We start from the raw sequence: 15,210 nt of genomic DNA on the forward strand, positions 1-15,210 counted from the left end.
AGGTTGATACATGACATGATAAAGTCTCTCTGTCAAAGAGAAGGCATGTAGCAGAGTCAGTCTCTAAGAGCTTGAATAAGGTAGAGTAGTCAGAGCCCCTTTCACCTGACATACAAGAATATGATGAGATCCAGTGAGGTTTAAACAAGTTCATATTAGAAAAGAAGGACAGATATATCGCAGCTACAGAACAACATACTTATCCAGACATTGGACTAGATGAGCTCTGTGGTGTCCTCTGGCCTTACCAGGGAACAGATAGATAGGAAGCTTAGAAAAACATCAGTAGGCTTCTTTTAGTCAGCTGTGTTGTGTCCTTCAATAATTATTTATTGTTTTTCAATTCAGTGATGGCTTCTGCTTGGTAAGCTATTTAATTTTTTCCCTTCTGAGCATACATGATCCCTTGCTGCCCTTTTTTGCAAATAGGTCTCCTTTTAAGTATCACCTTCTTTCATTTGTGTATCGTAATATGAAGATGATTTACAGCTAGAATAATTTAATCAGGAAAAATAGTAGAGAAGAGCAGAGTCCTCTTGCTCCTAATAAGATTGTTGGACTTCTGTATTCCTTACTACAGGGAGCCAGCTGTCTGAAAGGCTGATGAATCTCTAAATGACATGCATACTCTGCACAGCAGTGATAGCTGAAAGCCTTTGCACTGTTAGATAAAATGAAGGGTTATGTTGAATAATAATGCAAGTGTCTAGTTGGTAGGGGTGATCTTAAGGATGTCCTTTAAAAAATGTTTGGACTGTTTTGCTGTGTAATAATAGTTACAAAGCCAATATAGAACTGTTACTTCAGCTAGTTTAAATAGCTCATCCATGTTAAGACATTTCATTCTGAGGACAGAAGTGTGTAGGTTTCAGGAAACTAGTCTGTGATTTCACTGCATTGAAGCACCTCCTCTGCATCATTCGCATGCATCGTTCATGCACTGTCACATGCACCTCCTCTGCATCATTCACAGTGTCTGCTGGGTAAAATTGTAGGTACACATGCAAAGAATTTAGCTGTGAGAACTCAAGAAGAAAAGAAATACATAATGGGTAATGGGGGGAAAAAAGAGATGGGAGAGCAAAGAAATTTGTGTGAGTGACTTCTTCTGAGCAGTTCCAAACTCTTAATGAAACCTGAAGGCTTTATCAGCCTCACATATACTTTCAATACTGTTTTGTGTTTCAGAACCTCTTTCACCATCTCACAGATGTGCAAGGGAATGGGGTGGTGAAGATCCCTGATGCCAAAGGAGATGATGCCTGGAAGGTGTATTTTGATGAGACAGCTCAAGAGATAGTGGATGAATTTGCAATGCGTTACGGCATTGAATCTATATACCAGGCCATGACGTAAGATGCATTTCATGTGGTCGCTGGGGCGGGTAATTGGTGTAACTGTTTAATGTGACTGTTAATATTTAGAAGATGAAATGTGTTAGTAATGGAAGGCTTTTCAGTGACAGTTGCTTTTTATAGGGCTTACTGTGCGAGGGGAAAGACTGCCTGTTTCTGAATCACTGGTTTCCTCAAAGCCTAGAAATTAATGTCTGATAAAATGTTGGAATTAAGCATCTAACTGAGCAGTTGGTATGCACATCTTTAAAACTAATTCTAAGGAATTGCACCAATTTTGGTCGTGAGACATTTATGGTTTAAGACTCAAATCTCCATTTGAGCACTCTCTGTTAAAAAGATACTGCCCAGGGATCCCACTGAAGATTCTAATGATGTGAGAAGGGATGAGGTTTTGTGAAAGTCTTTGTCCAACATGTCTGTTGTGGCAATTGATAAAATCCTTTGAAGCCATTAATTTCCCAGGTGCTGTTGAAGGCATTTATAGGAAGTTTGTATAATGGAGCTACTGATTTGTCCTCTTTGGAGCTAGGTTAATGCAGGTCATGATCTTCAAAGAGCATTTTCCTTCTCACTGTATTTTTACTTGGATTTGGGATTAGCCATTTTTCCTCTTAGAGACTAGCAGTGCTATGCTTTGCTTTTCTTGTTATTTCAAATGTGATATTAAATACAGCAGACAAACGTGAAAATTTTCATGTTAGATGCTGAAGTTCTTGGGGTCCTTGGTCTGAGTCCTTGGTTGAAGTATAATCTATAATTATGTCACTTGCAAACACCTTTTCTGCCTATTGATTTAAGCCAAAGTGGAAAAGAAATGGAAGGTGGGTCCAGAGATCTAGTCCTCGCTTTATAGCAGGGCTAAACTGCTATACTGGTGTAACTGGAAGTTGCCCCAGACTGTTCAGGGCCTCTTTCAGCTTGCTGAAGATTCCCAAGGGTGGATGTTCACCATCTCTTTGAGCTCCAGACATCAGGCTGTATTACTCGGGGGAAGAAATCCGTGGTTGAAATCCGAATTGGAAAACCCTATTTTAAATTTCTTGTGCTGTAACTGCTGCATATTGCTGCTTATCTTTTAGTCTTCCCTCTAAAAGAATTTTGTCCTGGCTCAATATTCTCACTAACCTTATCCTCTCTGCTAAGTCCCACTCCTCAGCTAAAGGTATCCCCCTTCTCCAAGCTAAATAAAGCCATTGTGTATGTCTTATCTTTACTTATCAAGTGTCTAAATGACCAATTGGTATATAGTTATTGTGTAGCAAGCATGTTAAGATTCAGACATCAATATCATATTTGTCTGAAATACTGATTTGTGAATTCCTGAGAAATTCTCTCACTGGAGATTTTTTGGTTATAATCACTTGTACGTTAACTAGAATGTCTGTGATGAGTCCAGTGGATGGAACCCCTCAGAGGGCTGAAGCACCCCTCCTATCAGGAAAGGCTGAGAGAGCTGGGAGAAAAGAAGGCTCTGGAAAGACCTTAGAGCTTAAATGGGGCTTAGAAGAAATACGGGGACAACTTTTATACACCTGTAGTGATAGATGAAGGGGTAATAGTTTTACACTAAACCATTCAGTGATTCTGTGAGTCCTATAGGAAGAAAGCTACATTTAGAAAGTAGTTCCTAGATTTACTTTGGGAGCCCAGTGAGGATTCCTGCTTAAAAAGGACTGCTTAAAAATGCCAACTCTTCCGTCTGTTGGCATGAACTTTACTTGCCACGTCCCATAATATCAGGCCTCTTAAACTCTGATTTCCCCCCTGCTTATGTCAAGCAGATTTTCTTTGATTGTTTAATCATTTCACAAGCGCAGCCACTTCTGGCATAATTTTGGTATTTCCTGCAGGAAGGTTCCGTGCATTTTAATGAGAACAGTTAAATGGGAAAATGCAAATGAGTGTGCATGTTTCCTGCAGGTTAAAGGGTTAGCCCTAAGGAATCACATATCAGTGCAGCACAGAAATACTAGTGGGTGATCTCACTGTGATTTAATGCTTTCCAGTTACTGCTGCCTCATGTTACCTCAGAACCTGTGGCTGCCTCAAGTGGCAGCAAATTATATAGATTTCCTGGTGTCAAGCTTGAGTATAGGAACTGGATTAGGAACACAGGGTATCACCTAAGTCACAAGCTGTTGGCAAGAAATACTTGAGAAGCTATTTTATGATCTGGAAAGGGATGTAGTGAAGGGATTTCCTCTTGTTTCAAGCATATCTGTTGTCTAGATGGCATCTTTCTGAAATAGCTCTGGGATGCTGCAGATTTACAGGAAGGGAGGAAATGACTATCATCTGTTCATTATGCCAGCCAGAGTAAGGGGAATATTAAAGGGATAGAATCAAGCTGTGCTGCATGAAAGAGACCAGAATGACTTACAGAACTGTCCTTTTGCAGGCATTTTGCATGTCTCTCCTCTAAATACATGTGCCCAGGCGTGCCAGCTGTGATGAGCACCTTACTTGCCAATATCAATGCTTATTATGCGCACACCACTGCCTCCACGAATGTGTCTGCTTCGGACCGCTTTGCAGCCTCCAATTTTGGGGTACGTTAGCATGTTTGGTGATGTTACAATTCGACTTCTCTCATTTGCCTATGGTCCTTCTGCCTTTCAATATGCAACTAGCTCTGTGTAAAGAATACTAATTCTTTTAGGAGCTGGAATCTGTGGAGCTCTTCTAGACAAGACAAAGAGCATGGTTTTATTGTCATCACCATGCATTTTAGATATTAATCAATGTAATATATGATGATGTTTATTCTTTGTGTTCAAATTATACTGGAGCACAGATGGTGTGGAATAAACAAATAGTCTTAAACTCTGCGGGTGATGCTGTTGATAAAATACATTGTGTGATCTGATCGTTTCAGAACTTTGTTTTAAAGACAGAAACTGGTTTATGAAAATACAAACCAAAAAACTGTCTGTCCCTGTAATGGTTAAAATGTTTTTCATATAATGTGGTGCAGTTGAGCGTGCTGGAAAAGTATTTGGAAAAGCTCGTGCTTCTCTTCAGACTGAGCATTTATAGATTGAATGAGGAGGTGTTCACGATGCCAGATCAGAATCCAGTGGAGAGACCTGACCTTGAGAAGATAGTCACGAGAAGCCTGTAATACTTGTCACTGAACTAACAGATAAGATCTTGGAGCTGTGTCATTGCTCTGAATTAGACCCTTTTCTGCCTGTTCCTTTATTCATCTCTGAATAAATATTTTCTCTTAAATATAAGTTTGGTGCAAATTGCAGGCTAGAAATCAGAGGGGGATTTGTTCTGCCTCTACTTGAGAGTTATAATGGAGCATTTTTCTGATGTTACACATGAACAATTCTAATGTTACACAGACTTCAGAAATAATTACAGTATGAGAGTAAATCCAAGAATCAAAAGAAAATACTGTTTGCACAATACCATGCATCCATATTGCTTCCTCCCACTCTCCTGAGATCTGACACTAATTCCCTGATACCCTGCTGCTTACACTGAACATCGATTAGACAGTGATGATATGTAACGTTTATTGGTGTTTTCTGCTCAACAGAAAGAACGATTTGTGAAGCTTCTGGACCAGCTTCATAATTCACTTCGGATTGATCTCTCAATGTACAGGGTGAGTGGGAATAAACAGAACCCTTTCAGACATTCTGGTGGGCAGAGGGGAAACACTATTTGGATTTCTCTTACGTTTCTCAGTTTTTGGGTAGTTTCTGTCTTACGGACTTGTCGTGTCAAGCTTGTTGCATAAATGCACCATTCTGTTTTCTTCATGGATAGAACACAGACTATGTTTTCTTCTCCCATTATAACTTCCTCAAGACTTCTGAAATAATTTGAGGATTGTGAACTGTGCAAGTTGGATTTTAATTAGTTCTATCAGCTACTTCAGGTATCATCTACAAACAGAAAATAGGCTTGTTCTCCCCTAGTATACAGAAACCTTTTAGAGGAACTGCCCTTGTGTTGTCACTTACTTTAGGTTTGGTGAACTTGAATCACTGACCCTGACTCTGGATCTACAAGATGTCCTTTCAGGTTGAGATGCCCCTGGCTTCAGCATATTGGGAAGAGACGAGTTTCAGATGTTGGTATCAGTCCCTCAGGCTCCTTAAAAGCCCTGTTTTCTTTCTTTGCTATTCTAATCAACATGGTCTTACCACGTGATGTGGCTTTTCTTTCATTTTTTAAAATTTCTTGCTATTTGATTTCAATTAGTGACTAATTAATTGAAAAATCTAACAATGGTGGCAAAATATGAGCTTTGATTTCATTTATTTAAAAGTAGAACCTCTTCTGATTAGTGCATTTATATGAAGTACAGTGAAGCATATAGCGAAGAGAAGCATGAGCAGACTAAGAAGAGAAGTGCATTAGGAAGACATAAAACCAACAAGGGGCAAGTTGCAAAAAAAGGTGAAAGGAATGTTGTATAAAGAGCTATTTTAAAACTATGAGAAGGTCTGAAGAGAGCACTGATCTACTGAGTAGAAGAGGGAAAATTATCAAGAAGTGGCAATAGGAATCCTAGTGGTGATGTCTGTTTTGTTTGCTCAGTCTTCACTAGAAGCTGCTTTCCAGTGGCTCATGCAACTAAACCATGGACAAACAAGTAAGCTCTTACATAAAGGATCAGGAGAGATTTGTATAGTTTAAATAATTTAGATGTTATCTAATTGGCAGTATATTTACAGAAATGGCTGAATCATTTTGGGAGCTCTTAATAATTATGTTAAGACCTCTGAAGGGATGTTAAATTCTGGAAGAAAAAGGTGTTGGTTTCCAGCTTTCAAGACAGGAGATGGGAATTCACCATTTAAATTATACAGATTAATCCTCCCCTTTCCCCTAATTTAATCAAGCTATTTGTAAGCACTCCAAACAATGAATAACCAGCAGTGTGGATTTGTGGAAACGAAAGTGACAAATGAGTGTGTGTTCCTTCCATGGGCAGGTCAGGAGGGGAGAGCTGGAGCTCCCTCGAGTAGCTCCAAGTCACTCTCTGAATAATTAGTTTGAAAACTGTTTTGTAAGCTGCTTGGTCACTAGCTGAAGTAAACATAAAGGAGACTGAATTTCAATAGAAGTAATGTTATCTTCTCCTGATGATTATTTCTAATTAATAACATCCATTTAATCCTCAATATTCATCCAACGGTTTGTGTTTAAATCTTGAATGAGGAAAGTTTTTGATTTTGGTGAATACCCCGAGTGCCAGAGAGGCCATGTGTGGGCAAGGTAAAGGTTAAAATGAGAGTTGTCTAGGAATGAGCATCTATAAATGCTGCTGAAGAGCATTAAATTGCTTGCAGTGATTAGCTGAACTGCAGTAATACTTAATTGCTGTCAAGAGACAATATTTTTCTGCAAATCCTCAGTAATAAATGAAATAAAATAAAAATAAAATGAAAACTTATTCCCCTCTGCCCTATTTGCCTTTGTGTCTAATGATTTTTGATTGGGCACATGTGAAGAGACTGTCCAAGTTAAGGTTGCCTTTGCCATTTTACTTGCAACAAAACCAATCACATCAGCTTTCTTTTAAGAACATGCTGAGAAACATGAATGCTGTTTAAGGACACAGGGAGAGGAGATGGAATTTAGGAAAGAGCACAGTGCCTGAGGTCAGAAAGGGGACAGACTCTTGCAAGAAGCAAAGCTTGTTGTGTTCAGCATATGCATTTATATGTATGTATATACATATGCACACGTATGTATCATATCTGGAAGAGACAATGAGACTTGTAACTTCAGTGGAATCCAGAGAGTGGAAGAGGAAACTATGGTCATCTGCAGCAGGATGGTGGACAGAATATGTAAAATAAGTGCATTAGAGGAAAGGATACATGCTTATCTTAGCAGATTGGGTCTTAGATGGGACTGAGTGATTACCATGACTTCTTACAGGGAGCAAGGGCTGATGTTCCCTTCTCAGGCCTGTTTATTTCTCTTGAGAGGTTGCTAATATACCACACCTCTCATTGCCTCAGAAGAGAAACCAAAGTAGAAGCAGTGAATGCAGAAAGGAAAGCGTCCACACAAGCAACATCAAGCAAAAGGCCAAGAGCTGCTGGTGACATGGCTGTTGCTCCTTGCTTGCTCACCCTCCAGCCAAGGAGAGATCTCCTTCTGCTGAGAGCTGTCAGTCTCCTGGCATCCACAGATTTTACATTCATACAAGAAGCTATTTAATTAAGCAAACAGATAAGCTCCTGCAGCAAAAAGGCCTTATTTATTGAGCATTGTTTTGACTGGTAAAAGCTTCTCGAGCAGGAAATGTTTCCAAGACACTTTCCTTATTTAGCACATGCTTAAAGTCTTGCATGGATCTGACTGTGCTTTCCAACAGGATTTTCCTTTTTTGTCAACAGAATAACTTCCCAGCCAGCAGCCGGGAACGGCTGCAGGACCTGAAGTCTACAGTGGATTTGCTGACCAGCATCACTTTTTTCAGGATGAAGGTAGTGTTATGGGTGGGGATGGGAGCGTGGCCTCTGCAGTTTTTGCACCAGGAGTTGGTTTCTCATTTTCAAATCATTGTTTCATGTTACTGCTTTAGACACTTATGGAAAATGGAGAGCATCTGCTGACAAGTAATAAACATCCACATTTTGTCTTCACTGTATTTCATGAAGATGAAAGTTGTTTCCCCTGGGGTTTTTCAGTCATAAATAAGGCACAAAAAATCAAAAAGGGGAAAAAAAAGGAGAAAAAAAAAGAAAATTCTGGGTTTGGGAAGATAATTTACTTTTGTTAATTGCATTAGAAAGCTTTTCCTGTGTACAACATTTATCAGTCACTACCATCTCTTCGGCATCTTTTATCTCATAAATACGTTTAAATTTATTTCTTGGGGGGTGAGATACTGAAATGGGATCATATCTCTCAGCAGAGATCCAAGAGGGTTGTTATGAATACTAATGTGCTGTTTGTGTAGTTGAGTGTCTGATTCCAGAAGTGTGTAATGAGATTATTCCTGCTTTTTTTTTTTTTGCCTTTTTTGCTTTTAATATTGTAGGTTAGTACTTGTCAGTAATTTTTATCTTATCAAAACCAAAGCAAATCTTTAATCTGAGTTATTTCAAGATGTGCTTATAATTTTATTCTTAAGCTGTAGGGTAAATGATGTTTTAGAACTTTATTTTGAAAGTGCCAGTTCAGACAATATGTCTGTATTGAAAGTTTGCTTTATAAAAATACTCTGAAAAGTTTGGAGGTAGTGACAGTATCAAAATCATCTCAGGTTATAGTTTAATTCACAGGGTGATGGCTGCATATCTGTTTAGTTTAACCCTGCAGTGTTTTTCTAAAGCAATGAAATAATGAAAAGAGCTGCTGTTGGAAGAGGAAAAGGAGTATCAGATGGTATGTCCCTAAGGAGTCTGGTGTACTTTAAAATTCAATAAAGCTTGCGATGAAAGATGTCCTTAAAGGAAGTTTTTGTGTTTAAAGGCATGCAAGTGTTTGGTTTTCAGCAAGGCTTTCCAGATTAGATGTAATATGCTCCTCTAGTGTACTGCACATTCTTCTAGTGTTGAGAAAGATTGCTTGCTGGTTTCTTAGCAAAATCCTATGAATTTAGCAGAAATCATGTGTGCTTGGCTCAGATTATACACACATCAGTACACATGATTTATTTATTCCGAAGATCATCCTTGATGCTTCAAAATCCCATTTATGTTCCAAATGATCCTGCGGGGACATAAGTGGTGTCACTGCTTTTTTATGCCGGGAGAGAGCAATCCATTCATAGTTTCAGATCACTGATAGCAGAGGTTGCTGAAAGCAGATCCACCAAGTCCTTGGTAGCTCCCAAACCACTGACTTGTTCTTTCCATGTCTGACTTCTGAGCAGTGCTTTATTTGACAGTTGTTGTTGCCTCCTTGTCAGGTCCAAGAGCTGCAGAGCCCACCCAGAGCCAGCCAGGTTGTGAAGGACTGTGTGAAAGCTTGCCTCAACTCCACCTATGAGTACATTTTCAACAACTGTCACGAGCTGTACAGTCGCGAGTACCAGACAGATCCTGTGAGTAGCTGATAAGCAGGCAGAAATTAAAGTTTCTGATTTTCTTTAAGTAATAATGAGAATACAAATTCATGTGGAAAGCCAACACAAACAAAATTATATGACTTGTTATCTTCTGAATGCAAAAACTTGTAATCAGCTAATGAACACTAATGAGTAAGTGGAGGATGATAATTATTTTACACTAATTACAATTCGTTTTGCTAGCTCAGCTATTTCATTTCAGTTTGCAAAGGGAAGGTTTGATGCAGCTTTGAGTGAAAAAAAGTCAATTAGAGAAAAATGTAGACTATTCAAGAATCTGTCTTTAGCATAGGTAAACCTCATGTAGTGAAATTTTATCTCGGTTATCCCTGCACTGGATTTAGGAGACACCTCTAGTCACAAACTGTTTTCAAATCCAGGAGAGCTCTACTGGCCGCGCTGCAGTAATGCACACACAATGTGTCAGTGTGGATGTAGCTGTTAACCCAGGTCCCTAAAAACCAAGTATTTTAAACCAGCTTATAGCAAATGATGTCTGAGCAGATCTCCTGGTGCCTGCCTTGCTCTTGGCATGGTAAAAAACAAAACAGGAATTATTTGGCTTTAAGGCTACCAGTAAGCAATATGGTTTGGCTTGTTACAGTGTTTTGCATTAGATCATGCAAGTTCACAGCAAGCATTAATAATTTTAAGTTCTTCAGAAAAAAGGATCCATAGGGAATTAGTGTTTGAAGTTTCTATGGTGATCTGCATTTGCCAGCTTTTTCTTTCCCCTTTAAATTTACACTGGTTCTCCAATGGTTTCCTTCCCAGAACAAAAATCAAGACCTTCCTCCTGAGGAACAGGGCCCCAGCATCAGGAACCTGGATTTCTGGCCCAAGCTCATCACTTTGATAGTTTCCATCATTGAAGAGGACAAGAATTCTTATACCCCAGTCCTGAATCAGTAAGAATCTTCCTTGTTTTGTGTGTCTAATGCTAGTCTCTGTGTGCTCTGCTTTATTTGTTAAACTGTTTTCTATCTCTTCTGTCACTTGTGTATTTATGGAAGTACTTATCTTGTCTGTCTGTCTTTCTGTCTTATCTGTCTCTGTCTATATAAATAACTTTTTGATTGGGATGGAAGAGTTTCAAAAGGTTCAGTTACGATGGCGTTCAAGCTCAAACACCCTGATTATTACAATCCTGAACTCAGGGAGGCAACTGAAAATGGGGTGAGAGTTCTTTTGGTTTTTTTCTCATGTTGAGCAGTCTAGGACACGCATTAATGCACACACATGGTGCTGTGATTTAGGAATGTGCTGTCCATGCAGTACTGAGAGCTTGCAGTGGGTGGGATTGGCACATTGGAAAGGAACTTGAAATTAGTCTGTTTAACTGGTGGATACTCCTCCAACAGTCCCACCGGGCAGGAGCTATCTAACAAACTATTGTACACAGAATGCTTGGTTATGGCCTGGTGACTATTGATTTAACATGGCAATGACACCTGTATTCACAGATCAGTGTAGTAACTTTAGAAAAAAGACATGAGGACAAGAAAGAGAAAAAAGCTGCAAGGGCACTGAGATCATGTTTCCAGAATTATTGTATGCTTCTCTTCTGGGAGAGACATCCAGGGCTTGGCTTTTTGAATTAAAGCGAGTCTCAATAGCAGTGTTGTTTTCAGGTTATTTAATCTGTGCCACAGAGTCCAGTTCATGATCTCCAGTTTCCACCTGGTCATTTATATAGGGTGAAGGAAACATTTGTAATGTTGAGCTTTTCAGCTTATAGTTTAACTTAGAGCTGAATAAAGAAGAGAGAGCTTTTTGATCTGATACATGCCAAAGCCTTTCCCTAATGTCCACTTAGGTTTCCTCAGGAGCTTGCTGTTGGGAAGATCAGTGCAGAGGTGATGTGGAGTCTTTTTGCCCAGGATATGAAATACGCCATGGAAGGTAAGAGAATTCCTCCCTGCTTCCAGCTGACTTGTTGCTGATCTTTGTTCTCGATTCATTTGGTGTAAATGAGGCTTAATGGTGCACATTAGTAGCACCACTGTTCAGAGCAGGGATTTCTAGTGGTTTATTTGTGGACAGCTGCATAATGTGTGAAAATTGAGGCTGAGATCTGCCTGATCTCTGGAGCTGTGTGTCAGACTTTGTTGCAAGCTGGTTTTTGTCATCCCAGCTGGTTTGAAATCAGTTCACTTTGGCAGCTTGTTTGTGCTATGTACAATAGTAGAAAGGGCTGGAGAAGTAGGTGGACTCTGGGTTGTCCCATGGCTGTAGTTCCCTCGGTAGTACAGCATAGACAGTCTAAGCCATTGGCAGAATCATACTGTTAGAACAAATCCTCTTTCTGATATCTTCACTTTTAATTAATCTTGTATAATCCCACCCAACTCCTAGAAAAGGAGGCATTTTCCTGTTTCTGAAAATGAGTTAGGCATACAGAGCCCAGCAAACCCCTGGAAAGGAATTTGCTGCTTGCAGTACACTTCTGATGGCTGATTAGTTTCTGAATTTATTTTTAGTTCTAAAAATTCATTTGCACAATGTAATCATATTACAAAGTTCAGAGAGCATCCAGCTCCCACCAGCTGTGCAGCTGTGGTAGCTGTTGTTTTCCCAGTATTTTCAGGGTCAGGCTTTATGATTATCTGTAAACTGATACTGTGATAATCCAGGTAAGTGCTGACAAATAAGTGCAGGTAAACCAGCCAATGCTGCCTATGGCATGCTAGCTGTGTTCATATTCCATAACCAAATGAAGCTTCTGCTTTTGGTCAGTCACAAAATTATGCTTGATCCATTTGTCCCCAGTTTGATCTCAGATCACTCCTAGAAATGACAGCCTATTAGATGCTCACTTCAGACTGCTAGGAGAAACTGCTGTCAGTAAGGGAGTTTCCTGCAGCTTGTTCTTTGGGAACAGTCTGTGGGGTTGCTCTGTAAGTGAAGAAGATTGACTCCATCTACTTCTTAGTCTTTGACAGAGCAACAGGAGTAGAGATTGTGCTGTGTGCGTACACCCTTTTCCAGCTCTAGGCTTGAATTCAGCAGGCTGCAGATCTGGATGAAGTGTTCTCATTTCTGTGTTAGGCACTTTTTATATACACTTGTACCCCACGGTTCCTTTATGTTGTGAGGTCGTGTTGATGTAAGATCAGACACTGGAAAGAAGGACTAAGACCTACTGTGTTGAAGAGTCTCTTCTATAGCGACTGTCACCACTTGCTTGTGTGTTAGGGGTAAGGCAACTGTGATAACTTCATGTTCACTTTCCCAAGAAACTGTTTGCTCCTGCAAACCATTTTGGCTCTCCTTTCTGTTCTGTCCTCATTTACCCCTGTGTGCTCACCCTCAGGAATTTATAATGCAGTTTGCTCTTCTACATGTTGAAAGTGCTGTATCTTCCTCTTATGAGCAGCCACAAGAACTAGATCTTTCCAGATCTAGTTGCTGACTTTCCTAAGATTCCTATTCTCTGTTGCATCCAAAATGCAGCATACTGTTGTGTATGTGAATTTGACTGTCAAAGGGAACAATTCTTTTTCTCTTTTAAATGCCTCTGTTTGATTGCCAGTGCCTCGGTTAGCTCTGCTTTCCAGGTTTATTCTGTTCACATTTTATGCCACGTCCTCTTTGACTGTCCACCCTGGTGAACTTGGGCTTATTTTAGCTTTTCCTAGCATCCTTCTGGTCACTTTTTAGCTTCTTAAGACAAGACTTAAGACTGAGTCCACCAGTCCACCAGCCCACAGCAAATACTTGCTGAGAGAGCATCCTTGTTCGAAGTATTTCATGGTGAGAAAAGTTGACACAGAGGCAGCTGATGGGTAGAGAAGGGTTTGCCTTTTGAATGAAAGCTGAAAAACTGTGTAGTATATGTATTTGTACCCTAGCTGTGCAAGTCCTGCAGGAGAATAGAGCAATAGTAGAGTTTGTGTTGGTGTGTGTCTCTTCCAAATACATATTAAAGAAATCCTCAGAGTGCAGAATTCTATTTGATGTGAGCATGGTTCCTCACTGCTTTGCTCTTAGAAATTTAGGAATATAACCTTTAGAACAAGCTATACAATAGTTCATTTACAGGCCTTACTACATGTGTTTTAAATGCAGATGATTAGATTAACTCTCTGCATTTATTTATTTATTTTTAATGAGGGGATAAAAGGGATTAAAGGAGACAGATTAAGTCATGTGAAGGATGATGATTAGATTTGCTGTCCTCAGCTCTTGGCCCTGTCATTTCTCAGTTTATCTAATAATCCTGGGTATGCTTCTGTTGTGCTCAAAAATCTGTATGCATCAGGAGCTCTCTGCAAGAAAAGCTAATTGTTTGTGATACATGTGCATATGAACTCAGAGTATAACTCCTGCTTCTAACTTTTTTCGTGGTGTTTTCCCTTATGTTTTGTTCCTAAGTTCTAGATAACATGAGCTCATTCACCTCACCAAGTGGTAAGTTTGTGCACCTTGGTATTTATAGTTGCAAGTAGGCAAAGACTTTCGTCTGATACCCATAGTTTTAGTGCTGTGTATGTAGTTGCTAATATTAGTGTTAGTCCCTTAGTTTTATGCCACTGATGAGCAGATCTGCAAAGATGACTTGGACAACCACACTGCTGCTGCAGAAATGGAGAGTCAAACATCTATTTTCTGTTTCAGCAACTGGTAGCAGTAGTCACAGCAGCAGTGAGTTTGACTGCTGGAAGATAAGTGCATGGCAGACCTATCTTATGCCTTCATCACTCCTAAGGAGACAGCTTCTGAGACACTGCAGAAACTCCAAGATCTACCCTGCTTGGTTTTTCTCCCAAAGCAGTAACAACTCAGGACACTGTCAACAGCAGACTGCCCCTTCCCTCCTTGCTGTCGAGGCAGTATACAATGAGGGCTTGAGAAGTGTCCCTTGTTCCCCATCAGCCTAAGAGGAAAACAGATAGGATACTCATGCTGTGTGGCTCAGACTTGGCTGGCAAGATCATTCTACCCTGAAGAGGACAATAGCATAGAGGATGTTTTTTCCAAGTCATACAGTTAGCTCCACCTCTGTAATGCTGACTGGTGCTGGATAGCCTTTTGAGCCCACTGGTAACTGCGATTACTAGTTTCTTTGCTGTCATCTGTGAAAATTCTGCAACCCAGAAAACACAAATACCCTGAGGAAAGAGGGCTTCTGTTCTTTCTTTAGTAGAAGACAGTAATAGAAAATCAACATCATCCTTGACAGCAATATTTAGTCTTAATTTGGACATATCGGCATTAGGAGAGTTGCAAATTGGAAGCATTTCTGGTAGAAAGACTGAGTAGAGCTGGCGAGCTGGATTGAAATAACTCATTCTGCCACATTCTCATTTCTAGTAAGGGGAGGGGAATCTGATGTACACACAGATGCCAGCTGTCTAAAGTGTTAATGCTTTGGCAGCCTCAGTACCTATTAGAGTTTATTTGCAGAAATATGGTATTATTAGCTAGAAATTAACCCATGGAAAGTAGGCTAACAATCAAGAAAAAAATAAATCCCATGGATTAAGGATATGGTGGATTAAGGAAGTCTGTTCTCTGCTTGAAAAGTAGAACTAGACATGACACTAGAAAGTGTGCTGCTAGGGAGTGGTTCCCTATAAATGCCTTAATAATATGGCCTTGGTGACCCTAGAAGCTCTTCTCCAGAGGAGGCTGTTTGCAGATGAAATCTGCTGAGGAAATGTGAGGGACTTAGAGAACTCTGTGGTCTTTTCAGGATAAAACACAGCAGCTGCTGCAAAATATCTGTGGACTCTTCCACTGTTGCTGCCACTAAACTCTTTAAAAGCCAGCAGGTGATAAAGCAGAACAGAAATGTGCTAA

General features: G+C 39.9%; 1 protein-coding gene across 1 annotated transcript in view; it reads left to right on the plus strand.

Moving 5' to 3' along the window:
* UNC13B (unc-13 homolog B) overlaps nucleotides 1–15,210 on the plus strand; it is a 211,056-nt gene that overhangs the window by 151,014 nt on the left and 44,832 nt on the right. The window contains exons 24-30 of the mRNA XM_034072659.1: nucleotides 1,189–1,352; nucleotides 3,757–3,907; nucleotides 4,906–4,974; nucleotides 7,730–7,819; nucleotides 9,250–9,384; nucleotides 10,183–10,316; nucleotides 11,225–11,310. Of these exons, the coding sequence (XP_033928550.1) occupies nucleotides 1,189–1,352; nucleotides 3,757–3,907; nucleotides 4,906–4,974; nucleotides 7,730–7,819; nucleotides 9,250–9,384; nucleotides 10,183–10,316; nucleotides 11,225–11,310 (829 nt within the window). The remainder of the gene's footprint in view (nucleotides 1–1,188; nucleotides 1,353–3,756; nucleotides 3,908–4,905; nucleotides 4,975–7,729; nucleotides 7,820–9,249; nucleotides 9,385–10,182; nucleotides 10,317–11,224; nucleotides 11,311–15,210) is intronic.

Source organism: Melopsittacus undulatus, chromosome Z, assembly GCF_012275295.1.
Source record: "Melopsittacus undulatus isolate bMelUnd1 chromosome Z, bMelUnd1.mat.Z, whole genome shotgun sequence".
In the NCBI taxonomy this organism is placed as follows: Eukaryota; Metazoa; Chordata; class Aves; order Psittaciformes; family Psittaculidae; genus Melopsittacus; species Melopsittacus undulatus.